The 23,105-nt window shown below is 40.2% G+C and overlaps 1 protein-coding gene across 2 annotated transcripts in view; it reads right to left on the bottom strand.

Annotated features, from left to right (window-relative positions):
* si:dkeyp-97b10.3 overlaps positions 1-22,675 on the bottom strand; it is a 35,052-nt gene extending 12,377 nt beyond the window's left edge. The window contains exons 1-8 of one of the 2 annotated variants that reach the window (XM_012871818.3): positions 22,107-22,675; positions 9,727-9,758; positions 3,288-3,320; positions 3,124-3,195; positions 973-1,008; positions 831-866; positions 203-262; positions 63-109 (exon numbers count right to left, since the gene is read on the bottom strand). In XM_012871818.3, the coding sequence (XP_012727272.3) occupies positions 63-109; positions 203-262; positions 831-866; positions 973-1,008; positions 3,124-3,195; positions 3,288-3,320; positions 9,727-9,758; positions 22,107-22,156 (366 nt within the window). In that variant the 5' untranslated portion in view covers positions 22,157-22,675. The remainder of the gene's footprint in view (positions 1-62; positions 110-202; positions 263-830; positions 867-972; positions 1,009-3,123; positions 3,196-3,287; positions 3,321-9,726; positions 9,759-22,106) is intronic. The other variant, XM_021321118.2, reaches the window with a different exon arrangement.
* Positions 22,676-23,105: the final 430 nt, after the last annotated feature.

Raw genomic sequence — 23,105 nt, 5'->3', positions numbered from 1 at the left:
AGCGCTGTAATCAGCCAATCTAAGCAGTATGCGTGTGGGACACGTCTGGTTTCTGAGCTCACCTGACGGACGGCTTTACATTTTTCACAGCATAACTTAAATGGTTCATCTGTCGGGAAGAACAGCAACAACCAATAGTGTTTAAAACAGAGTTGGCGACGCGACTTTGACGGCAGTTACAAGCAACATACGATATCCTCACCTCTCCCGTTTACAGCGGCGGCTTGAGGTTCAGCTTCTGCCCCTTCAGATCCCGAAATCCCTGTCGTCCACAAGACACGCATCACATTAGGGTTGTTGCAAAAGGCTGGATTGTGTGCTTGTCCCTTAGGATCAAGGTATTTTTCTTTATAAGTTGGACAGAAAACGTACAACTTGGCGAGCTCATTCATTTTTGTATTCCATCAAGAATCTGCAAGTAAAAATCCTGCTGCAACATCTACTTTGTCATGTTTCCTAATGCGTCAATACAGAGTATCTCCATCTCTACGGCGCACGTAAGTTAAGAACGCTTTACCCAGCGTAATTAGGGATCATTCAAGAAACGATTTGCAACCCGTTTTGCTTGGTGATAAGACACATTATGGGTTATTAAATCTGGTTAGTGACAGCGCAACGCAACAAGATCAATTAAGTTTTAATGGGGGGGGGGGGGCTGTAATAAATATAGCTATATATGATGTTGCTTTTTGATAAAGCTAAGGTTTTCATCTGACTTGCTGTTTCCTCTTCAGTGCTAAAATAATAGGTGAATTCATCATTCTGATGATAAATAGACAGCACTTAAACGACAAATGGTTAAAAAAAATGTGATTCATCACGCATCTTACCATTTTTAGATTCCTCTGGTTTGACCTCTTTACTGTCTGCAGAGAGAAAAAGAAAGGAAAATGTTGGTAAGTCCAACCGTGCTCCCAGTAGTTAAGGTACAACATAAAACGTTTAATTGCTCAAAAGAAGGGAACGTCATACCAGCCCCCCGTTCATCATCTTCAGCACCACATTCTGCTGAAAAGTTGAAATGCAATAAATAAAGGAGGTCACACAGGAGCAATAAGCTACCAAGAATACATCTGTTTTATACAGCCGAGTTCAAAATGTAGCAGTCCAAATCCCTAAACAGATCAACCACTCCTTCTGGTTGAAATTAGATTTCAACATGGAAAATTATTTACTAGTAGGAGAAGCAGAGTCTAGTCCAGTCATGACAGGTATGGCGCTGGTTCTGTGTATCAATATTTTTAAAAAGGGGCCAGTTCAAAATAATAGCACAGAATGCAGTCGGTGATTAAATTCAATTTGAGAACAACCCGGCGTCAAACAGGAAGATGATGTGTAAAAACGTAGGCAAACTAAATCGGAGTAAATGCGTCGTTGCAGAAATCAGCAACGACCCAAGATCAGCATATCTTGATAAAAATGATTGAAGGAGAGGAAAAGTACTGTAAAAGGCTGACCAGTTGAAATTTTATCAGAATCAAGTTTAATCGCCAAGTAGGTTTGCACTTACAAGGAATTTGACTTGGTATTGATTGTGCAGACAAAAAATAAGAATACAGTATATATTATATATTATATTTCTGAAATTAACAAATAATAAGAGTTACTAATAGTATGATTCATCTGAAGATGAATATAAATGTCTGAAGTTAAAACGAGAGATGAACAGTAAAGCAAGGAAGTATAGTCCTAAAAATAGTCACATAAAAAGAGGCAACCGTCAGCTCCAGGAATTGTTTGCGGTAAAAAAAAATTTTAAATATTCGTACTGCATTTTAAATGTTGATAATAGATTTAAAATGATCAGAATGCTTCGAAGCAACATGTATTCACTTTAGACATATTGTCTAGTGTTCTCAGCCAGTGTGTCAAAGTTTACATTCAGAGTAGCCATCATGTTCTTCTTTTATTTTGGTTTTTGAAGAAAGTGTGAAAAGCTGATTAACATTTCATAGAAATAAGAAGCAATGGGAGAGAAAAGGTCAGCCTAGGTTCCTAAGAGCACAACAAACACAGCTTCTCAGCATCACTAAATGTAGAAATGTACTGCATTTGTTCCTGGAAGAATGACTAAGCAGGAGGAAATTGAATCTCGTTGGTTTCAATGCCATAAAGATGTATTCTTGGTAAAGACCTATAAAAGCCTTATGACAAATATGTTGTTTTTTACTTGAGTAGCACAATCTCATACTGAAACATCTAGAAAAATCCATTCTGACGCTCTCTTTTCTTCAGCTCAAGCCAGAGTTTTCCTGCAGGCTTTCAGATCAATTAAGGTTGATTTTGTGCCAGGTGAAACATTTCTATGTTAATTTGGGTCACTGTCCTGCTGAAAGACTCAATGATGAGCCATCTTGAGTTTTCTGGTAAAGGCCATCTGGTATTTATTAAAATATCTGAAGGTGCTGAGAGAGTTTACGAAGCAATGCATTCTAACAAGGTCTATCTACATTGTTTTGCTTCCTGTTCATCAAGCAACTGGCATCACAAAAGCTATCTTTATCTTATCTGCAGTGCCCTAACGGTAAGCTATTCTTTTTTTACATCCCCCCCTCACTGTATGTGGTGTCAAAAGAAATAATGGGTCCTCATCCAGTTTAGTGTTGAATGGCTAAAGAAATCGCCCTTTGTGTCAAGACCACATTTACACCACAGGGACACAGGAAGTCAAGGATTACCAATTAGAAATACTTTGATCAACCTCAAAAAGCACATTATTAATTGGAAAAATACCCTTCAGTTACATTTATGTTACAGGAACTCTTGTCTCAGAAGATTGTTATGCATTTTTGTCTGATTAAATTAACATTTCATGATCCCCCACATTCAAAATTTTTGTTTTTCTAAAGCATTCAAGACAGTCTACAGATCTTCACCTGGATTGCTAAAACATACAGCTAACGTCGTATAATCCCATGGTAATTTATTAAATCTAGATGGAAAAGGAGAACAACTTGTATTTCATGCTTCATTCATCCGAAGCAAACCACATATTTATTTCCTGTGATATGTTTTCCATATAAATTGATTCTGGTTTAAAATTTTGTATCATCATCGTGCTGGGAATTTGGCAAAGTATTTCTTTACAGACAGAGTCTAAGTGAGTAGTTTATAGAGTCTCACCTGAATTCTCCTCCTCTTCTTCTTCTTCATCCTCCTCCTCCGAGCTGTCCTCAGTGGATGTTCCCGTATTCTCTATTAGATAATACCATGTAATGAACAGGTTACACAGGAAAAGGTTTAATACTATCAAAGGCTTAAACCTGCAAGCTCATACTGGTGCTCACCTGAAATGCTACCGTCGGTCTCTGACAGGTTATCTGTTAAAACAAACAGATTTAAGGTTAAAACCTTTTATCCTACACAAACGGATGCAAAACCCTCAAATTCTAATAAAGTATAGATAAGAGCTCATTATATATTTATAACCTTACATTTACAACCAATGTGGTTTGCCTATTTATGAACGTCACTCAAAAATCTCTTCAGAGTCTCTTTGTCATAACCAGAAAAGGCCCAGTCCTGCAGAAAAACAGGAAAACACTTGTCCTAATTAAGACGTCTTCTTCTTTTTTACAGATTACAGTCCATTTAAAGCTGCAAAGACCTCAGCTGCCAAACATTTAAGCAGTTTTCTTACATAAGTACATCAATGAGGTGCAGCCCTAAAGACACTTCTAAGTTTTAATTTCTTACTCTTGGGGGGGCGCGGGGACAAAGAATGGTTAAATTACGTCATCTTGTTTTATACATATGCAGAGTTACCTGCAGCTAAACTGTGACGTGGGATGCCCAGAAGACATAAAAACATTGGTGTCAGGATATTTCCTGCTTTCTAAATTCAGGTTGTCATCTTTGAACCAGCTGCTGGAGAAATTGCTTAGTCAATCACTTAATCTGAAGTGCATGAAATTGGCCTCCAGTAATAAACTAATCAGGAACTATCAGGAAGTCCACAAAATGCAGTCAAAAGCCTTCAGCTGACCCAAAATGCTGCAGCAAGAGTTCTGGTGAAAATTAAAAAAAAAAAGAAATACCGTATTTCTCTTATTTTAGCTTCCCTTCATTCCTGTTAAATCCAGAATATAATTTAAAATTGTCCTCCTCACATATAAACGCTCTTAATAAACAAATATTTCCCTTTACAGTCCCACAGAGGGGAAATTTGTCTCTGCGTTTACTACACCCCTTAGGGAGCAGTGTGCTGCCACAATGATTGCCGCATGGGGAGCAATCTGTGGCCAAGGGGTGTTGATCAGGCACCCAGAGTGACAGAGTTTTGAACAAGCAACCTTTGCAGCCTCTCCACTAGGCCACTACTCTCACAAGGAGTACCATTGCCCTAGATGTTCCTAACAGAGCACTTCACTCTCAGACTGCAGGTCTGCTGGTGGTTCCTAGAGTCTCTAAAAGTAGAATGGGAGGCAGATCCTTTAGCTATCAGCCTCCTCTCCTGTGGAACCAACTCCCAGTTTTAGTCCGTGAAGCAGATACCCTGTCTACTTTTAACTTTTAATTTTATGGTCTCTCTCTCTATTTTTTTTTTCTCCTTATACTAGCTACATCTGCCGTGACGTTCTGGTTAGCTATGAGATCATCCTAGAGGAGGTCATCAACTGAGCTACTGCTGCCAAAAACTTAATGTTTTCCTACCATATATGATACTTTTGGCTGAGCTTTTACTCCAGCTAACTGTATACGCTCTTTCATCTTGTACACATGAAAACTGGCTCAGACCCGATCTGTTTCTCTCCTAGATGAAGCCACTATAGGAGCTAGTTCAGCTACATTTCTCTCACTTAGAAATACCCCTGAATCAATGTTTCTGTGTTATTTTTGCGCCTCTGTCTTCTCAAACCCTCAGCCAGGTTCTGCTGGAGGGTTCTTCCCATTAAAAGGGAGTTTTCCTCCCCACTGCTGCTGTATGCACGCTCGGTATGAGTAAATGCTGCAGAGTCAACAACATGATGCAAGCAACTGTCCACTGTCACTACATGCTGATTTAGGAGGAGTGAATGCTGCAAGTCGGTTACTCGATGCCATCTGCTGGGATTCCTTAGTGAGAAAACCTCTGTAGGATTCGATTGCATTGACTTTGTAAAGTGCCTTGAGATGACGTATTGTGAACCGGTGCTATATAAATATACAGAATTGAATTGAATATTAAAAAAGTGCCAAGAATTAACATTCTGGCACTTATTTATTGATGGGCCCAGAGGAGTCTCCGCTGCAGCAGGGAATGTCAGCAGACGGCCCATCTGGCTGAGAGCCTCGCCGCCTAATGGATGGGGCCCATCCTCTTCAGCCCACAGAGTTTTATCCTGGACTAACAAGCAGATGCTGCCATCAGTGCTCTACCCACAGCACCACCCTCATCAATCTCCCTCCTTCCCTTTGCTCCGACTGCCTGCTTCACCTCTCTCTGCACTCTCCCACAGCCTCTGCCTTTCCCGTGTCCTCATATGGCTCATGGGTCCCGTGTTCTGCGCCACTGCCGCCTCACAGCAGAGCCAACATGAAGCCATCCCTCTTTTTAACCCGAGCACACATTTTCTTCTCTATTAAACAAACCAACCAAGTGGAGACCATACATTCTGAAAATACATGCATGAGGCTGTGAACGGCTGCATAGAGCTGGAAATGCATGGGTGTAGCCTGCCATCTGCTGGTCAATAACATCATAGTACAACACATGCCAAAAAACGATCTGTGTGACCTCAGCGTCCTCCAGAGTCATTTATACCCCTTTAACCTTTTCAGATTTTGTCACAACTACAAAGTCTAGAGTATTTTTTTTGGATTTAATGCGAAATATCAACACAAACTGGCACCTACACAACCAGTCAAATGTTTGGACTCACCTTCTCATTCAATGTTTTAATTTTTATTACTATCTCTGGGAACTCTTTCAAGACAGAAAACCATTTAAGGTGACTAACCTCATGAAACTCATCGAGAGAAGGGCAAGAGTGACCATCAGTAATCAAAATGGGGGAAGGGGGTATTTAGAAAAAGTTATTTATTTATAATTATATCACAATTTTGTGTTTGATACCTAATTCTGTGTACTTTTCAGTGTTTTCATGTCCTCAACATGTATCTGCAAAGTAGAAAGTCAAACAAAAAAAAAGGAAACGCCATTGGATGACAAAGGTTAGTCCAAAGTTTTGACTGGTAGTGTAATTGTAAAGTGGGACGCAAAAATACAGGGTTTTTCAGACTCTTTTGCAATTTGAAATCTGAAGAGTGCGGCATGCATTTGCATTTAGTCCTCATAAGATAAGCCAATATTTTGTAGAACAAGGTTTCACCACAGTTGAAGATGTGTGTTTTCCATGCATGTTGCTACCAGCTTTGCGCATCCAGAAACTGAAATTATGGATCATGTTTGAAAGCTCAAGATGAGTCAGATGGCTGAAAGTGTGTGTAAAAACATAAAAATGCTTTGATCTAAAAATCATTCAATTGTAGGTCTGGTTAAGGGCCATTGTTCCACTGGAAGGTGAACCTCTACCCGAGACTTAAGTCTTAGCAGCCTAAAATCAGTTCTCTTCCAGGATTGCCCTGTATTTAGCTCCATCTATCTTCCCATCAGCCTTGGCCAACTTCTTCTCACTGATAAGAAAAAGCCTCCCCACAGCATGATGCTTCATGTTTCAGCATAGCACAGTGTTAACTTTCTACTACACAGTGCTTTGTAGTTAGGCCACAAAGTTTCCTTTTGGTCTCATCCTACCAGACAACCTTCAATCAAGGGTTTCCTGTGTCCCCTACATGACTTGTGACAACATAGAAACTGGACTATTTAGAGCATCCTTTCAACAATGGCTTTCTTTTCGCCACCCTTCAATGAAGGGCAGATTTAGATGTCCTGTCAACAGATCCCTGCACCTGAGCTGTGCATCTCTCCAGCTCTTCCAGAGTTAAAATGGGCCTCTTGGCAGCTTCTCTGATTAATGCTCTCCAGCACTAAGTTTAGATGAACAGTACGTCTGAAGTTATGCCATATTCTTTCTATTTTCAGATGATGAATTGAACAGAGCTTTGCGAGATGTCCAAAGCTTGGGAGCTTGTTTTATTCCCCGCTTTAAATTTATCTACAACTTTCTTGCTGTGTTCTTTGGACGTCATGCTGCCGTTTATTCACCGACGTTTTCTAGCAAACAGAACAGATGCGTTTATACCAAGATTAAATTACATGCAGGTGGACTCTGTTTACTAAACAAGTGACTTCTCAGTGCAGCTGCTTGCACTGGGATTATCTTAAGAGGGTGAACAAAAATGCACACCACAATTTCAGATTTTCCATTGTAAACAACAAAAAAAAAGTAAAATAAAAAAGTAAAACCATTTTTTCCACCCATAGTCGCCCCATACTTTTCATTGCTGGGACAAAATGCTAAACGAGTGGAAGGGACAGGACTTCTGTGTTCCCCCTCGAATGCATTTAAGAATTTCTGCTATTTCTGATTCCATAATAGACCTGAAAAAAGTGGCAAGGGTTGAATCTAAACATAAATAACCCTTTATATGTAGAACCAACTTGCATGAACAAGCTTGAGAAACGTCGATCCAAGTCATTTCTTTTCTCTGATCTGAATCATCACTGGCTTGAATGCAAACAGAAAAAGACTATAATCATAAAAGAGAAAGAGAATATGTATATTATTACTTTTATATGTCATTCTTGAAATGGTTGAACTTCTGTCCAAGGGTTTAATTTTGTTAAATGTCCGTAAATATGGTGGCGTCTGTGATTGTCGAGTTATGATAATAAAAAAAGTCAACTGTAGACCTGTGAGACAGGATTTAGGAAAGCCACGCAGTTGGTAAACAACTTTCTAGAACTGGATGCTCTATTACGTAAGCAGAGATGAAAGGTCTTTGTAATAAACCACAGAGACAATGGTCGGACTTGTTTCATACTGATAGCGGAACACTTTTAAAGAAGGAATATTAATGGTTCAGGTTGACAAAAGTTTATGGTCAAATAATTGAACTGAAGCCATAAAGTTAAGGACAAAAACACAATGCAATCCTGAATGAAAACCTTTCAGTTGGTGGCTCTTTTCCAAGATGACCTACCATTGAAGTCAAATTTCCTTTGAGTACCAAATGAATATCTGACATGCAACTACGCCAACAAATATCTACCAATTTAGGTCATTTCAAATAATTTCCTTCTTGCTTTAGTTTGAGCTTGTGGAGAAATGTAGTAAATGCACCACACAGCTGAAAACAAATGTATTTACATGGGTGCGTGCAAGCATAGTGCAGCCCTTTCAGGCAAATTGTATGAAAAGCAGCCTGGAGGGTAGTGAGAACAAAAAGGAAGTATAGCCCCATTTCCACCGCCTCGGTTTGGCCGCGCTCTTCTCAGCTCCGCCCGCTCGCAAACATTTCAGCAACAGTTTTTTTTTCCCAGGGCTAGCCTGAGTTGATCCGGCCCTGCTCAGGAACAGGATCTAAACGAGAGGTCTCAAGCGGAGTTTTGACGTGAACACACCGCTTTTCATTTATTGGCCAAAGGCGAGGAGAAACAAGCTTGTTTTCTCTAGGGAAGTCCAGGAAAAACAGAAGAGCGACAACGTTAATATTAAGAACCACCATAAACACAGTTGGTCAAAACGAAATATAATTTTACAAACCATGAACCATGCCTGAAGAAAACAATAGAAAGAAAAACGACACTTCCGCTTCCTATATGCAGACGTGCCGTATCTGCAGATTTGGCAGATTAATGGATCAATGTGTGCTTCTGTGTTTGTCTTTTTTTTGTGTCTCTGCTCTGTCTTCTCTAACACCCAGTCAGTCGAGGCAGATGACAGTTCATACAGAGCCTGGTTCTGCTGGAGGTTTTTCCTCCCTGTTAAAGGGGAATTTTCCTTTCCACTGTCGCTTCATGCTTGCTCAGTATGAGAGATTGCTGCAAAGCCATCAACAATGCAGATGGCGGTCCCTGTGGCTCTACGCTCTTTAAGGAGGAGTTAATGCTGCTTGTCAAGAATTGATGCAATCTACTTGGGTTCCTTAGAGAGGAAACTTTTTGACCAATCTGTATAATGTGATTAAAATTGACTTTGGAAAGTGCCTTGAGATGTATCATGAATTGGCGCTATATAAATAAAATTCTATTTATCAAGGCTTTCTCTCGTTTTACACGCTGAAAGCTGTTACGTTTTGTTTCTAAAATGTGTTCACGGCTGCTGATCCATCCACTATGTGCGGTAAGAGGAGCTCCTCTGAACAAAGATCACTCAGCGCGAATATGCAATATCCAACCGATAAAAATAAAAATCTGCGGTTTTACATTTACGTCTTCTCATCACTCCTGCTATGGCTGAGCCAAAAGCATTCTCGTAAAGCTCTAAATTTTAACTCTAAGGCAAACTTTGGAGCAGGTCAGACAGTCTCGTCGCACCTCTCCACTTTTTATTCTTTACACTTTCTCGCAGATTTCTTTATTGTGTCAATGTGGCAAACAAGACATGGAGTGGGGGACGGGGGCTAAAGCTGCCCCCAGGAGGAGTTTCCTTCTTCCAGGCATTTTTTGGCTGGTCCAAACACAAACCGCGCCGAGTAAAATCGAGCGGGGCCAAATCGAGTATGGTTGGTGGAAAAGGGGCTTATGGCAGAAGTAGCAGCACATGTGCCCCATGACAAAGTGAAAATAAACAAAGAAGCTTACGGCATTTACAAAAAAAGAGGGGCTTAAAGTGACCCTACCTTTCTTCTGCAGGTCAGGGACATCCCTGTCTCTGTAAGACAAAAGAGATGCAGTTAAGAACATATAAATGGAAAATAATTTAAAACATCTCCGAATAATGAACATTATAATGACGCTTAATATTGTCCAGATGCAGGATCCTTTTGTCTCCACTCCAGCTTACGAACAGTAATGTGAGATGTGGAGTAAGAAAAACAAGAATCTCCAAAAGAGGTTGAAAAATAAAACAGGACATCAGTTCCGTGGTTGAAGACATTTTGCGCTCAGAGAATCTTAGAAGTCTTCATGTAAAAAAAAGGCTTATTCCCACCCAAATCTTTAATCTGGTTTGTCCTGATAAATGTACTAAAATGTGAATGTACAGGAAATAAAATCCTTTGGAAACCTCAAAAAGGTCAAGTCTTTCTTATTAGGAAAACCAACATCATATTTGACATTAATAGATCCTTATTTCTCCTTTTAGTTATTAAAAGCAAGCGCTGTGATAAGGAAACAAAATATCTTGGGTGATTGAAATCATCCCATTTTCAAATGAGCACATTATTGTGTTCTTCTTTTGTCAACTTCAAACACATCGCTGTAAAAACCAAAGCGTCCGTCAGGACGTAGAAGAGGAAGGTTTTAGGTCTGGGAAAGGGAAAGAAAGCAAAAGCTCCACAAAGTGACACCGCAATGGACTGAAAGTCAAAGGTGGACTGTCCCCTCTGGGTTTGGGGGGGGGGGGGGGGGGGGGGGGGGTCAGTTTCTGCCTCAAGCGGAGGAGTTAGTATCTTGGGGTCTTGCTCACGAGTGATGATGGGATGGAACGAGAGATGGACAGACGGATTGTGGGAGCTGCTCTGGTCTGTTGTGGTGAAGAAAGACCTGAGCCAAAAGCTCAGATGAGCTCTGGCAATCTGTTCTTCGCACGGTGCACTCTTCTTCTATATGCATCAGACATGGGCTTCTTCAATTCAGGGTCCTGCACCGGTTACACATTTCAAAAGAAAAGCTGGCTAAGTGTTATCCAGGGACTGAGCCCCGGTGTAATCGATGCAAGGCAGGAACGGGTTTCATTATTCACACTTTCTGAGCACGCTCAAAACGTAATACCTATTGGACTTCTATATTGAACATGCTTTCAAAAATATACAATGTTAAATTTGGCAATTCTGCTCTGACTGTTATTTTTGGAGTCATACCTCCAGATGTTTAACTTTCCAAACATAATTCAGATACAATAGCTTTTGCAATACTGATTGTCCCCTCCTCCACATGAACAATGGCTTGCAAAGCTCATGATCTTTTTGAATTTAGAAAAGATGAAATGTACATTAGCAGGTTCAACTGCTACATTTTTCAAGGCCATTTTGCAATTTTACAATACATGGAAACATACAGGATGAGTACCTCATCACAACCAAATCACTGCTATATTTTAGTAGTTATGTTCACTGTAATGTGAATAGATTTCTGTATTTTCCTTTATCATTATATTTTTTGTGTATGTTTGCTCGTTTGTTTTTGCATGTAAGATTTTTTTCTGTTTTATCTGCCGGTTTTGTATATTAAAATGAACAGCATTATATAAAACTTGAATGCTGTAATGAATGTGCGGCTGAAAATTAATAAGTTATTTATTTATTTATTTTTATTTTTTTAACGCTTACTGGCCCTCATTGGGTCTGAAACTGGGCAATGTAGAATTAATCACAGGGTGTTTTTGTAGTTTTCCCAAAATCTAGCATTTTATAATGTAAATGAGTACTAAACTTATGTATGTGGAAGAAAGCCAAACTAAATGCATACTCTTACATGGTTATGGCATTTATGTGACACTAAAGTGTAAAAAGAACCTGCTCTGTGTTCCTGATAGTTGGGTTATTTAAAAATAAAAGTACATCTGATTAGTTTAATGGTGCACAGAGGATTTTTTTGGTGAAGAGGAACCGGACAACCTGCTGGAGCTTCAACAAGAGGCAACATGTCGTCGATTTTCTATCAGGAGGAAGAGGCAGGGTGCCAAATAACCCACAGGGAGGAGTGGTGAACCAGTTCATCTGTCTCTTTTCCTGTTTCTCTCCCTCGGCTGTAAAATGTTAGAACTCCCCGATCGTGAGCCAAATGGTGAAATAGGAGATGGGGATATTTCATCTGGCATCTGTTTATCCTGATAATATCCTGTTACTTCCTTTCTTTTACAACAAATGTCCTGTTTTGTCTCCCCCTCTCTTTCTCTCTGTTTGTCAAGGTCGTCTCACGCCTCTGCCAAATAGTAACACCACAACTGTAGCTCTGAGCTCATTGGCTGCTTCCATAATCATCACTTCCTCTGAGAGATGTGGGCATCGGGGTTGCTCAAATGTTTTCAGACAAACAAACTTCTTGAGTAAGTTCTCAGATTTCTCTGCTGCAATTTATTTCAGAAACTTTCCCCGCAGTGCATCGTTCCACGCTGAATATCAGACAGCAAACTTCACCCGATTAGTAGCAGGTTGCCTTTATTTGGTTTGTTGCTGGTGAATGTTGTCCCTAGTTACCTTCTGGGCAAACTGTTCAGATGCCACATTTAATGATCTTTTGAATTTCTCCACATTTCTGGTTATGTTACAACCACAACCAACAGTGCAATGGGATTTTATGTCAGGGAGCAACACAGATTATCACGTAAACCCGTAAAAAGTAGGGTTGTCAAAAAAAAGTATCAATACTCAAACGTTGTATCCGGATACAATACTAATTTGGCATGGCAGCGATACTAAATATTTTGCATGCGAGGCAAACAAAGAAGGGAAACCCAAAGATCTTGACAAGCCTGAGTGCAAACAGTGCTTTAAAGTGGCGGCAACAAAAGGCCCGTTTACACTACACCTAAAAACCAAGCCATGCCGAGACCGGTCCGAGCTTGGTCCAGTTAACTGAGATAAAAGCAGCCGTTTACACACAAGAGTTATCTCGGTTATGGTTCCTTGGTTGCTCCTCGCCTCCTAGTGGCGATCTGCGGTACTGCAGCTCTCTGGGATTGAAGGCGGGACGGAGCAAATCAAAATGGCGGCACCCGCAACATTCAGCATGTTATTGTTTGACAGAGTCGGCTTTTGGGACGTGGATAAGACAAATGAACGTCTAATAAGGATTTACAGACGCAGGAAACAACAACAGACGCCGAGGTTCATAAGCAGAGTCATCACTGGAAACCGTGTGGCATGGTAAGGAAGCTAGTATTATTATGAATGTCTGAAATTTGTCTGAATGGAGTGTGAATCGGGACGTGCAGCCAGACACGCCGGGAAACCCGCTGACAGCTGACTGTAAGGGCATGACGCGGTCTGCGTCTCCGCGTGCTTGCAGGTGGGAGGTCTCTGTTCTGTCGTTGGTGTTTCGTAGCACACATGCAGGCTCGCACAGGTGGAATGAATTAAAAAACACGTTGGATACAATTTTTTTTTGCCTCTCTTCACCCGTGTGTGAAGCTAATAGTTTCGTAACTTTCTGCTAAAGATTGGAATCAGTTTACACAAACAGGAGGACTGAGACTTTTTTTTTTTTTTTTGCTTAAAAGGCCTACTTTTGCTGCCTCTCAGCCTGTTCGGACGCTTTTTTCTCTGCTCTCTGCTTGCTTGCATTTTCCTGCCTTTTACTTTTTATCTCCTTTTTATCTCCTAACCTAAACCACAGAAAGTTGGATTTAGTTTTTATTTATTTATTTTCTTTTTATTTTCTTTTACTTATTTTTTGATTTGGATTTTGAAAAGATGCCCTCCTTCAACACAATGGACTTTGACAAGCTTTTACAGAAGATAGCTGTTATGGAACTGAAAATCTGTCGACTTGAAGTGAATTATGATGTAAACGCCGCGAATGGAAATGATACGACCCTGCCCGTGATTCCGAGCGGTGACCACCAGCCCAGCGACTCAGCGAACAAACAGTTCCCTGAGGAAAATGAGAATCCCTGGACCACTCTGGGTGCAAGACCAAAGGACCAACGAACCCCACGCCTAGACAAAGAAAACTGGCCGAGACTACAGAGAGATGTCCCAGGACAAGTAAAACAACAGCGGACTGTTCCCACAACAAATGATAGGAGTAAACCTGCTGGAAATGCTGGAATTCCTTTACGAAACAGATTCGCTCCGCTCCAAAATGTGACCCAGGAGGACAAAAACCAGAGGTATGTCAACGATTTTCGTTCTAAGACATCAGAGAAAAGACATGCCACAGGGCCAAGGACCCTGATATTATGCAATGGTTCTGTAAGGGGGATTAAACATTTCTGTAACAAGAAAAATACAGAGGTGTTGATTTATAACGACGGGAACTGTGGCCTGGTGTCTGATTTAACAGACATCCTTCAGACAGACCTTCCAAGGATCTTGAGAAAACGTCCGACCTTGGAAAACCTCATAATACAAGCTGAAGCCCTGACGGACGTCAACAGGATAAGAAAATCAGAAGTATTAAAAGAGGATTACATTCGTTTGTTGAAACTTGTTGATGGCCTGAATGTCAAGGTTCTTCTTAGCGGGCCTCACTCACCCGCTAACTGCGGAGACGAGATTTTTTCCAGAATTCTGATGCTAAACAAATGGCTGGAAAAAACATGCAAAGAAACAACTGTAACCTTCATAGACAACTTTAACATATTTTGGGAAAGAAGACATCTGTTCAACAGAGATTGTTTCTCTCTAAATAGGTCAGGTGCAAAACGGCTGATTTCAAACATCTTCTATTCTGTGAACCATGCGTCATCAGCTCTGTCCCAAAACAAGGAACATCCAGTGCCAAAACAAATGATAAGCCCAGTGCAGCCCGAACAAGCCAAGATAAAGATGGCCAGAAAGATGACACAGAATGAGGCGTTGTCAGAGCTACAGGACGATTCATCCCAGATCTCAGCAGGACAACGAAAGGACCAAGAACCTCCATCTTCACAAACACCGGTCCAGACTGGACCCGCCTCCCCTTCTTCTCCACAAAGTCTAGAAGTTCCTTTTCTGGAATTTTCTCATAACATGAACAAAGTATTTAAGATTGGCCTACAGATGACATCCTCTCCACATAGCCATTCTGCTGTGAATAAACCAGGATTCTCCAAAGGCCTCAGAGCCTCAGATCCTCCTCCTCCACGTATCACAGAACACTCTGGTACTGAGGAACTCCAAATTACTTCGCTGTGATACAGATTGGGCCCTGGCCACACGTTTATCAGACATGAGAGTTCCCAGCATCAGCCGGGGCCTTTCGCCGGAGATTATGGAATATCTGTGATAATACGTGGCAGAAATAAGAAAAACAAAAGGATAAACAGGAACAAATACTTAAAAATCATAAACTGTCAGATGCAACCTGTCACAGAGACATCATCAACCACTAAGTCATATAAACTGGGTTTATTAAATATTAGATCTCTGTCAGGAAAATCCCTTTTAATTAATGACTTCATTATTGACAATGATCTTGATGTAATGTTTTTAACAGAAACATGGCTGCATGAATTTAGTGAAGCAGCTATACTGATGGAGTCGACTCCTCCAAACTACAGTTTTCTTTGTGAGAGCAGACAGCAAAGGAAAGGTGGAGGAGTAGCAACATTGTTTAATGATTCACTAAAGTGTAAAAAGGTGTTTTTAGGAAAATTTGACTCTTTTGAACATTTGGCTCTCCAGGTAAAGGGCCCGGTACGAACTATGTTTCTGAATGTGTACAGGCCTCCTAAGTCCACATCAAACTTTTTTAATGATTTTAGTGACCTGCTGTCTGTGATATGTGTTGATTATGACTGTTTAATTATTGTTGGAGACTTCAACTTTCACGTTGACAACCCTGAAGACAGAAGTGCAAAAGAACTGTGTGACACACTTAGAAACTTTGGTTTAAGTCAACACGTTAAACAGCCAACACACAAACAGGGACATATTTTAGACTTGATCATCACTAAAGGTCTAAAGATTTCACAGGTCAATGTAACTGATGTTGCCTTATCCGATCACTTTTCTGTTACCTTTGAAAGCATAATTACCAGCGACTCATTTAGCCAAAGGGACATCGTAAGAAAACGCACCTTTAAGGACAATGCCGCGGAAACTTTTATTCAAGCTTACTCTGATACTTCAACCTTGGGCTGCAACTCAGTAGATGAGCTAGTAGATAACTTTCAGTCTAAAGTCTCAGACATCATTAACTGCATTGCTCCAGTCAAAGTGAAGTTTTTTCCCGGGAAGAAAAAATCTCCTTGGAGAAATGCTCCATCAGTTAGAAGTGAAAAAAGGGAATGTCGAAAAGCTGAACGCAGGTGGAGAAAGAATAGACTCCTAGTTCACTACGACATCTATAAAGAGAGACTTTACAGATATAACTTACAACTGAAAAATGCAAGAGAATCTTTCTTCTCTGAGATCATCAAGAAAAACATTAATAATACTCATGTCTTATTTTCCACAGTTGACAGGCTAACAAATCCTCCTGTGTCCGTGACTTCCGAACTCCACTCCACCAGGGCCTGCAACGAATTTGCTAACTTCTTTACTGAAAAAATCCTAAAAATTAGAGGATCACTTTGTACTACCATATCAACACCAGAACCAATGCTTTATTCAGCTGGAACTATTTCTGACAAAATGTCCCATTTCAGCGAAATAAACCACAAAAGCTTAGAGCAGATCATTCAGCAGTTAAGTTCCTCCTCCAGCTGCCTTGATGTTCTACCCACAGCTTTCTTTAAAAAAGTTTTACCTGTAATAGCGTCTGATTTGACTCAGATAATAAACGCGTCCCTTCTGTCAGGTGTTTTCCCCCAGTCCCTAAAAACAGCAATTATCAAACCACTGCTGAAAAAGAACAATTTAGACAAACTTCTACTCCAGAACTACAGGCCCATCTCAAACCTCCCCTTTATCAGTAAGATTATTGAAAAAGTTGTATTTCAACAATTAAACACCTTCTTAACAACGACCAGCCGCTTTGATGGTTTCCAGTCAGGTTTCCGTGCTCACCACAGTACAGAGACCGCCCTTATCAAGGTTTTTAATGACATCCATATAAATACAGACTGTGGAAGAACCACCGTGCTGGTTCTATTGGACCTCAGTGCAGCATTTGATACTGTTGATCACTCCATTCTGTTAGAGCGCCTGGAGAACTGGGTCGGCCTTTCTGGTACAGCTCTCCACTGGTTTAAATCTTACTTAAAGGACAGGGACTTTTTTGTATCAGTAGGTAATTTTACATCGAAGATTACAAAAATCACATGTGGGGTTCCCCAAGGGTCCATCCTGGGTCCCCTCCTCTTCAATATCTACATGCTCCCTCTAGCCCAGATAATAAAAAATAACAACATCAGCTACCATAACTATGCAGACGACACACAGCTCTACATCACCATGTCACCAGGTGACTATGAACCAGTTCAGGCACTGAGTAAATGCCTAGAAGAAATCAATGCATGGATGTGTCAAAATTTTCTTCAGTTGAACAAAAACAAAACAGAAGTAATAATATTTGGACCAATAGAGGAGAGATCAAAAGTTAGCACACAGCTTCAGTCGCTTCAGCTAAAAACCACTGATCAGGCCCGAAATCTGGGAGTAGTGATGGACTCAGACCTGAACCTCCAAAAGCATCTAAAGACAATTACAAGGTCAGCTTTCTACCACCTGAAGAACATTTCTAGGATTAAAGGACTGATGTCTCAGCAGGATCTGGAAAAACTAATCCATGCGTTTATTTTTAGTAGAATTGATTACTGCAACGGTGTTTTTACAGGTCTGCCTAAAAAGTGGATCAGACAGCTGCAGCTGATCCAGAACGCTGCTGCCCGCGTTCTCACTAAGACTAAGAAAGTAGAGCACATAACCCCCGTTCTAAAGTCCTTACACTGGCTCCCTGTATCTCAGAGAATAGACTTTAAAATACTTCTGTTAGTCTATAAATCTCTAAATGGCTTAGCACCTAAATACATCACAGACTTGTTATCAGCGTATAAACCCTCCAGACCACTCAGGTCTTCTGGCTCCAGCCTACTCTGCATACCTAGAACCAGAACTAAACAAGGAGAAGCAGCATTTAGTTCCTATGCTCCACTTATCTGGAACAAACTTCCAGAAAACTGTAAAAGTGCAGAAAGCCTGAGTTCCTTTAAATCAAGATTAAAAACACATTTGTTTAGAATTGCCTTTGAATGTTCAAGTTAAAATGTTTTACTGTTTTCAAATGTTCTTTTTTGTTTCTACACTATCCCTACTTGCTTTTATTCTGTTTTATTTTCCAATATTTTAATCATGTAAAGCACTTTGCATTGTCTCTGTACTGAATTGTGCTATATAAATAAATTTGCCTTGCCTTGCCTTGCCTTGCTCATGCGCTCCTCGTTATCAGGGAACCGGGCCAAAAAAAACCAGTCCGAGACCTGCTCAGGAACTGGTCTGCAGTTAGCGCGGTCCGGTTATGGTTAGCGCGGTCTGGTTCAGTCTGCTGACCGTTTACACACAACAGTTATCTCGGTTACAGAGCTCGGACTGGTCTTGGCTCGGTTAAAAAAGTGTAGTGTAAACGGGCCTAAAGTCAAGCAATAGACCAGGCCAAACATCTCAAGGACCGACACCCTGGTCTTCATGATGAACTCCGACCGGTTAATAAATTAAAGTTCCGGTTCATAATTTCATTTAATACATTAAACGTATTTCTGATGTTAACGCAGCCAGTGTTGTGATTAGCTGTGGCTAGCATGCTACTAGGCATGTGTTATATTTGGGTTATTTATTTAGCATTTATTTGCACACTTATTTAACTAGCATTTGTGATTCTGTTTAGAAAGCATGTTCCATGTTTAGATTGGAAAAGGTGAGTTTTTCCATGTTTCAAAAAGCCTATAATTGTCTTTTCTTTTTTTTTACTACCGTAGAATCGAAAATGGTGTTGAGTATTAGGGCTGGACGAGAAAAAAAAGCATATTGATAAAATAGAAATTATATTGTTCGATATCTATAATTATGAATAAATTCAAAACATATATTTTAAAATGCAGCCCTGGCCCTTTTATGCGGTTTCTTAGCAACCTAATTTAGATTTGGATAGTATAGTCACTATATGTTGACAGTAACATATTAGTTAACTCTCTCTGTTACAGAGAGTAACGCATGCGTCACTGCCACTCGGTTCCCACCAACATCAATGAACCCCCGTGGATCCCCTGCAGGTAATTTGTTAAAACCTTTTTTGCTTTTGTAAGTGAAGTTTGAGCATTTCATATTCCGCTATTGATGCCTTTTTACAGGACAATGCAGCCAGCCTACAATGGATTCTTATTCCAGTGTTCTTATCTGGACATTGGATACTCTGTGTAAACACATTTATATTTTCCTCCATTATGTCCATACACAACAAAGTTTGTTATTGGGATTTTAATTTGTTGCTCTTTTAGTGGCTAACTGTTGTTTTGTTAGTGTCGATTTCTATAGAAACATTTAATAACTCAATGTATCTTGTAATAATTTAACTCATTTAACAGATACTGAGGCCACAGGCTAGAGAGATTTTCTTTCTTGATTCTCTCTAGGGCAGCATCTGGAGAGATGAGAGTAGAACCCATCTATTCAGGTTTTTAGGGCACCTTTCACTATCCAATCTGGACAGTGGTAGTTTTGTTTTAAAGAAAATATATATTTTTTGCTTTTGATCAATGGTCTTGTTTTCATTTGATCATACATATTCCATGTATCAACTATTTTGATTCATTAAACGCATGAAAACAGAACCATATATCTTGTTTGAGTAGGTAAGTTCTGTTCAAGCCCATGAAAAAAACTTTTATTTGAGGTTCCAACCTCTTCCTTATTCAGTTTCAACTTTGTTCCAATTTATCCATGCTTACAAAAAGTTGATGGTACTTTTATTTACTTACTCTTTGTTCAGACACATTGCTTCTGGCCCCTGGAGGAAGCTTGGTTTCAATTATGTTCAGGTGAGACATTACTTCTTTGCATTTGCTAACAATCACTATTTTTTCCCCCATTCTTTTATTAAAATAACCTTGCGCACACACCATAGCCTAACAAATGAAGGGTATTCCAACAACAGTGGCGTGTTTGTTTTGATGGTAAGACCTATTCAGTATGTTATATTGTTGCTGTCATCTATAAAATGTTTGCTTGCAACATTCAAAACACTATTTAACAACCGTTTTCTGGGGAATACGCAAGATATTATATTCACCAGTACCTATTGACTTACAGCACGTTCTGTACATTGTAATGGGGGCCAGTTGCAATTACAGAGTGGTATGTGTAAATTGTGACGCATTACACTTAGTATACAAGGTATTATTTTTCAAAACACATTTGAATCTTCTTGCATCCTGTTTTACTGTTTTCACTGTCAACTGACTAATGTGAATCTTTTCATCACGAATGCATGTTTTGATGAAATCGCAAAGGTCAGAAGAAGACCGATTGCAGGAAAGAAAAAAGGCGACGTGATCAAAAACGACTACAGGTGAGAGAGAGGTCATGGGTTGAATTATTACGTAGTCAAAACAATCGCTTGAAAACGAAAGCTTAACCCCTCCGCTTACTTCAGGATGTGGAAGAGGTCGCTCTTAAAAAAGTTCAGGCACTCTGTCTCTGACTCATCGGGTAATGTTCAAAGCAGCATTGTTGTGCACACATCCACCAAAGTGGTAGAGGTGGGTTGTCAGTTTGCGTTGCAGTTTCATTAAACCAGTATACTTAAAATCAGTTGATCACTTTTGCAGGATATACTAAACGAGATAACCCTTCTGTTTACAGTCAGGGGTATTTGGGTGAGGAGAACGGCTTTGTGACATGGCGTGTCACATCAAATTAATTATGAAATCCGTTGCCAGCGCTTTTAGTTGTCGCTTTTTATCGATTTTATCGATTCGTTGTTGCAGCCCTAAGATAAACCACTGTCCATTACGCTGTACCCATACAAACACAAAAGCAAAAAGAAAATGAGACATCTTGGCCAAAGAACCTTCAGATTATTCGTTTTAATCATTTTTAAATAATCTGCAACATTAAACAAAAAAAACATGTGTTGTTCCTGCTGTTAGTAAGCATGTCCGTGAAGTTTAATTACGGTAAAACGGGAACAAAGCAAGAATAAAATGATTAAAAACAAAAATGGGGCGTGGGGGGGTTGGTGGTTGACAAGACTGATTAATCTAAACAGGTAAAAAGATTCTATACAGGTAAAAAGCCGAAACAAAATAATGGATAATTGTTTCCACCTGCCTTTGACACCAGCAGTCTGAGCTCTGAAATACACCCAAAAAAGAGGAGCCTAAAATAATAAGGTTGCCCACTTTTATCAGGGGAGTGATGAAAGCTAGTTTAGCTAGAGGGGGGTGGGGGCTTTAATAAAAGTGGATAATTCATTAATTTGAGATGACTTAGAAGAACAGTATGGAAGTCATCAGCAAGAAAAGAATGAGGCCCAGAACAAAGCTTTGAGGAACCCCAAGAAAGAGTTGCTGATGTAACCTGATTCACACATACCCTAAAAGATTTGCATGATGCAAACCATTTTAAAACAAGAGTATCTCAACTGAATCCCTTTATTCTGCTGTCGACACGCTGATCAGCTGTACTGAGAGCAGAGAAAGTGATTTCTACTGTATCTGAATCACATTTCAGAAAACTCAACTGAAACTTTCTCTGGGAGATGAGCAAGTTGCTGAACTTGTAGCCATTATTTGGGGTCCCATGTGGGGTCTTTCCCATCCAGTCCATCCTACTAACAAAACCTAGTCAGCATCATATTTCACTGAAGAGAATGAGTCATCGGTATCAGCTCACCTGCTTCTGGTTCAACAATAACATAACCTGGGTAACAATGATACAGGAAGCGACACAGTTAAACGTTTAGTTTCTAAAGATAACATCAGTGGCACATCTAGCAGCCTATTTTCTAATTTCATTTTAATTTTAAAAACCTACCACAAAAATATGAAACTGGTGGGCGTTATCAGTCCTCGATTTTACTCTCTTTGTTTTAAATTTACGAAAGTCGCAAACATCTTACTCATTAGTTGCAACTTTCTCTTCACGCAATCGTGATGACACCGTTTTTTTTTTTTTTTTTTTCGGTGACTCATCCCAATGTAACAACACAACACAACAGCATGCTCGCCAGAGACGCCGACAAAGAAATAATCATAATCATAAAAAAACGCTCCCTTTGTAGCTGGAACCGCTTTCAGTTTTAGATTATATTTTCACAACAAGGAAGCGCAAACTGTTTGCCCTCGCTGGTCTGTTTTAATCATGCACAAAGAGGCTGGCTCGATAACAAACAAAAGACACCACTTCCTGTGCTCGACGGCGGCGCGGATCTCCACGTTTCTCTGCGTTATTTCGCTAATTTAGAGGGGGGAACTCACCCGTCGTCCAGGTCGCAAGCTGCTCCACAGCTCGCCATCTCCGCCACCATCCCTCCGACTACAACCTAACACCGACCGCGCTGCAGTTTATCCAGTGACGCTGCAGCGCTGCACGTAAAAGCCACCTGAGAGGAGGCGACGTCTCCGCTCATCTACATTAAAGGCGTAAAGATGGTGCGTAAACAGGCTCCTTACATCGCATGGCACTTTGAGCGCAACGCGTCCATTACTTTACTTCAAGGAAGCGTCCAAAACAATGTGCGTGGAAAGAAAAAAACAGCAAATGCAGCAGTTCGAGCCTGCACATGAGATCTGAAGCAGTCTGCTTTCAGTTTGCAACAAAAACGTCAATGCATTGCCCTCCCTCCCTCCTTTCGCAAAAAACAGAGTCCGTGCGCTTTTCCCGCGTATAGACCGCAGATCTCCTCCCTATCCGCGGCCATGCGCTGATCTAGACATGGCGCAGTCGGACGGAGATCTGCAGCGGCGCAGCGTTTGGACAAAAGGCCCGTTTACACTACACTTTTTTTAACCGAGCCGAGACCGAGATGAAGCTGCCAGCACTGTTTGGTACAACGTTTCAATGAAAGCGGGAAAATATGAGTGCTGCATTACACAGAGACCACCACTAGAGGTCCCTGCAGACAACAACGACGAGACGATGGCACTGTGCAAACATTTTAAACCACTTCTACTGTATTAATAATTGTTTTTCAAAGAGCCAGAGTTTCTTTTAACCTCTAAAGGTTGTCTAAATTGAGTGTTTTACTTTCTTTCCGTTTCAAAATTTTAATTCATAATATGCATTTTTTTAAAAAGTGTGTAAAAACGCCATACCTTGCACTGGATTTTACTAGAGCATATAAAAACAGAAACAAAAATAAATAAACTATATTAGTAAATAAAAAATAAATAAATAAACAACAATACGTGATACAGTTAGAGCATAAATATGTTTCTTTCTTCCTCTTATATTTTTAGGACTGGCTTTGTTGATGC

Source organism: Fundulus heteroclitus, chromosome 18 (assembly GCF_011125445.2).
Source record: "Fundulus heteroclitus isolate FHET01 chromosome 18, MU-UCD_Fhet_4.1, whole genome shotgun sequence".
Classification (NCBI taxonomy): Eukaryota; Metazoa; Chordata; class Actinopteri; order Cyprinodontiformes; family Fundulidae; genus Fundulus; species Fundulus heteroclitus.
Note: the sequence above shows the minus strand (reverse complement) of the source record. Positions and strands in the feature narration are given on the sequence as shown.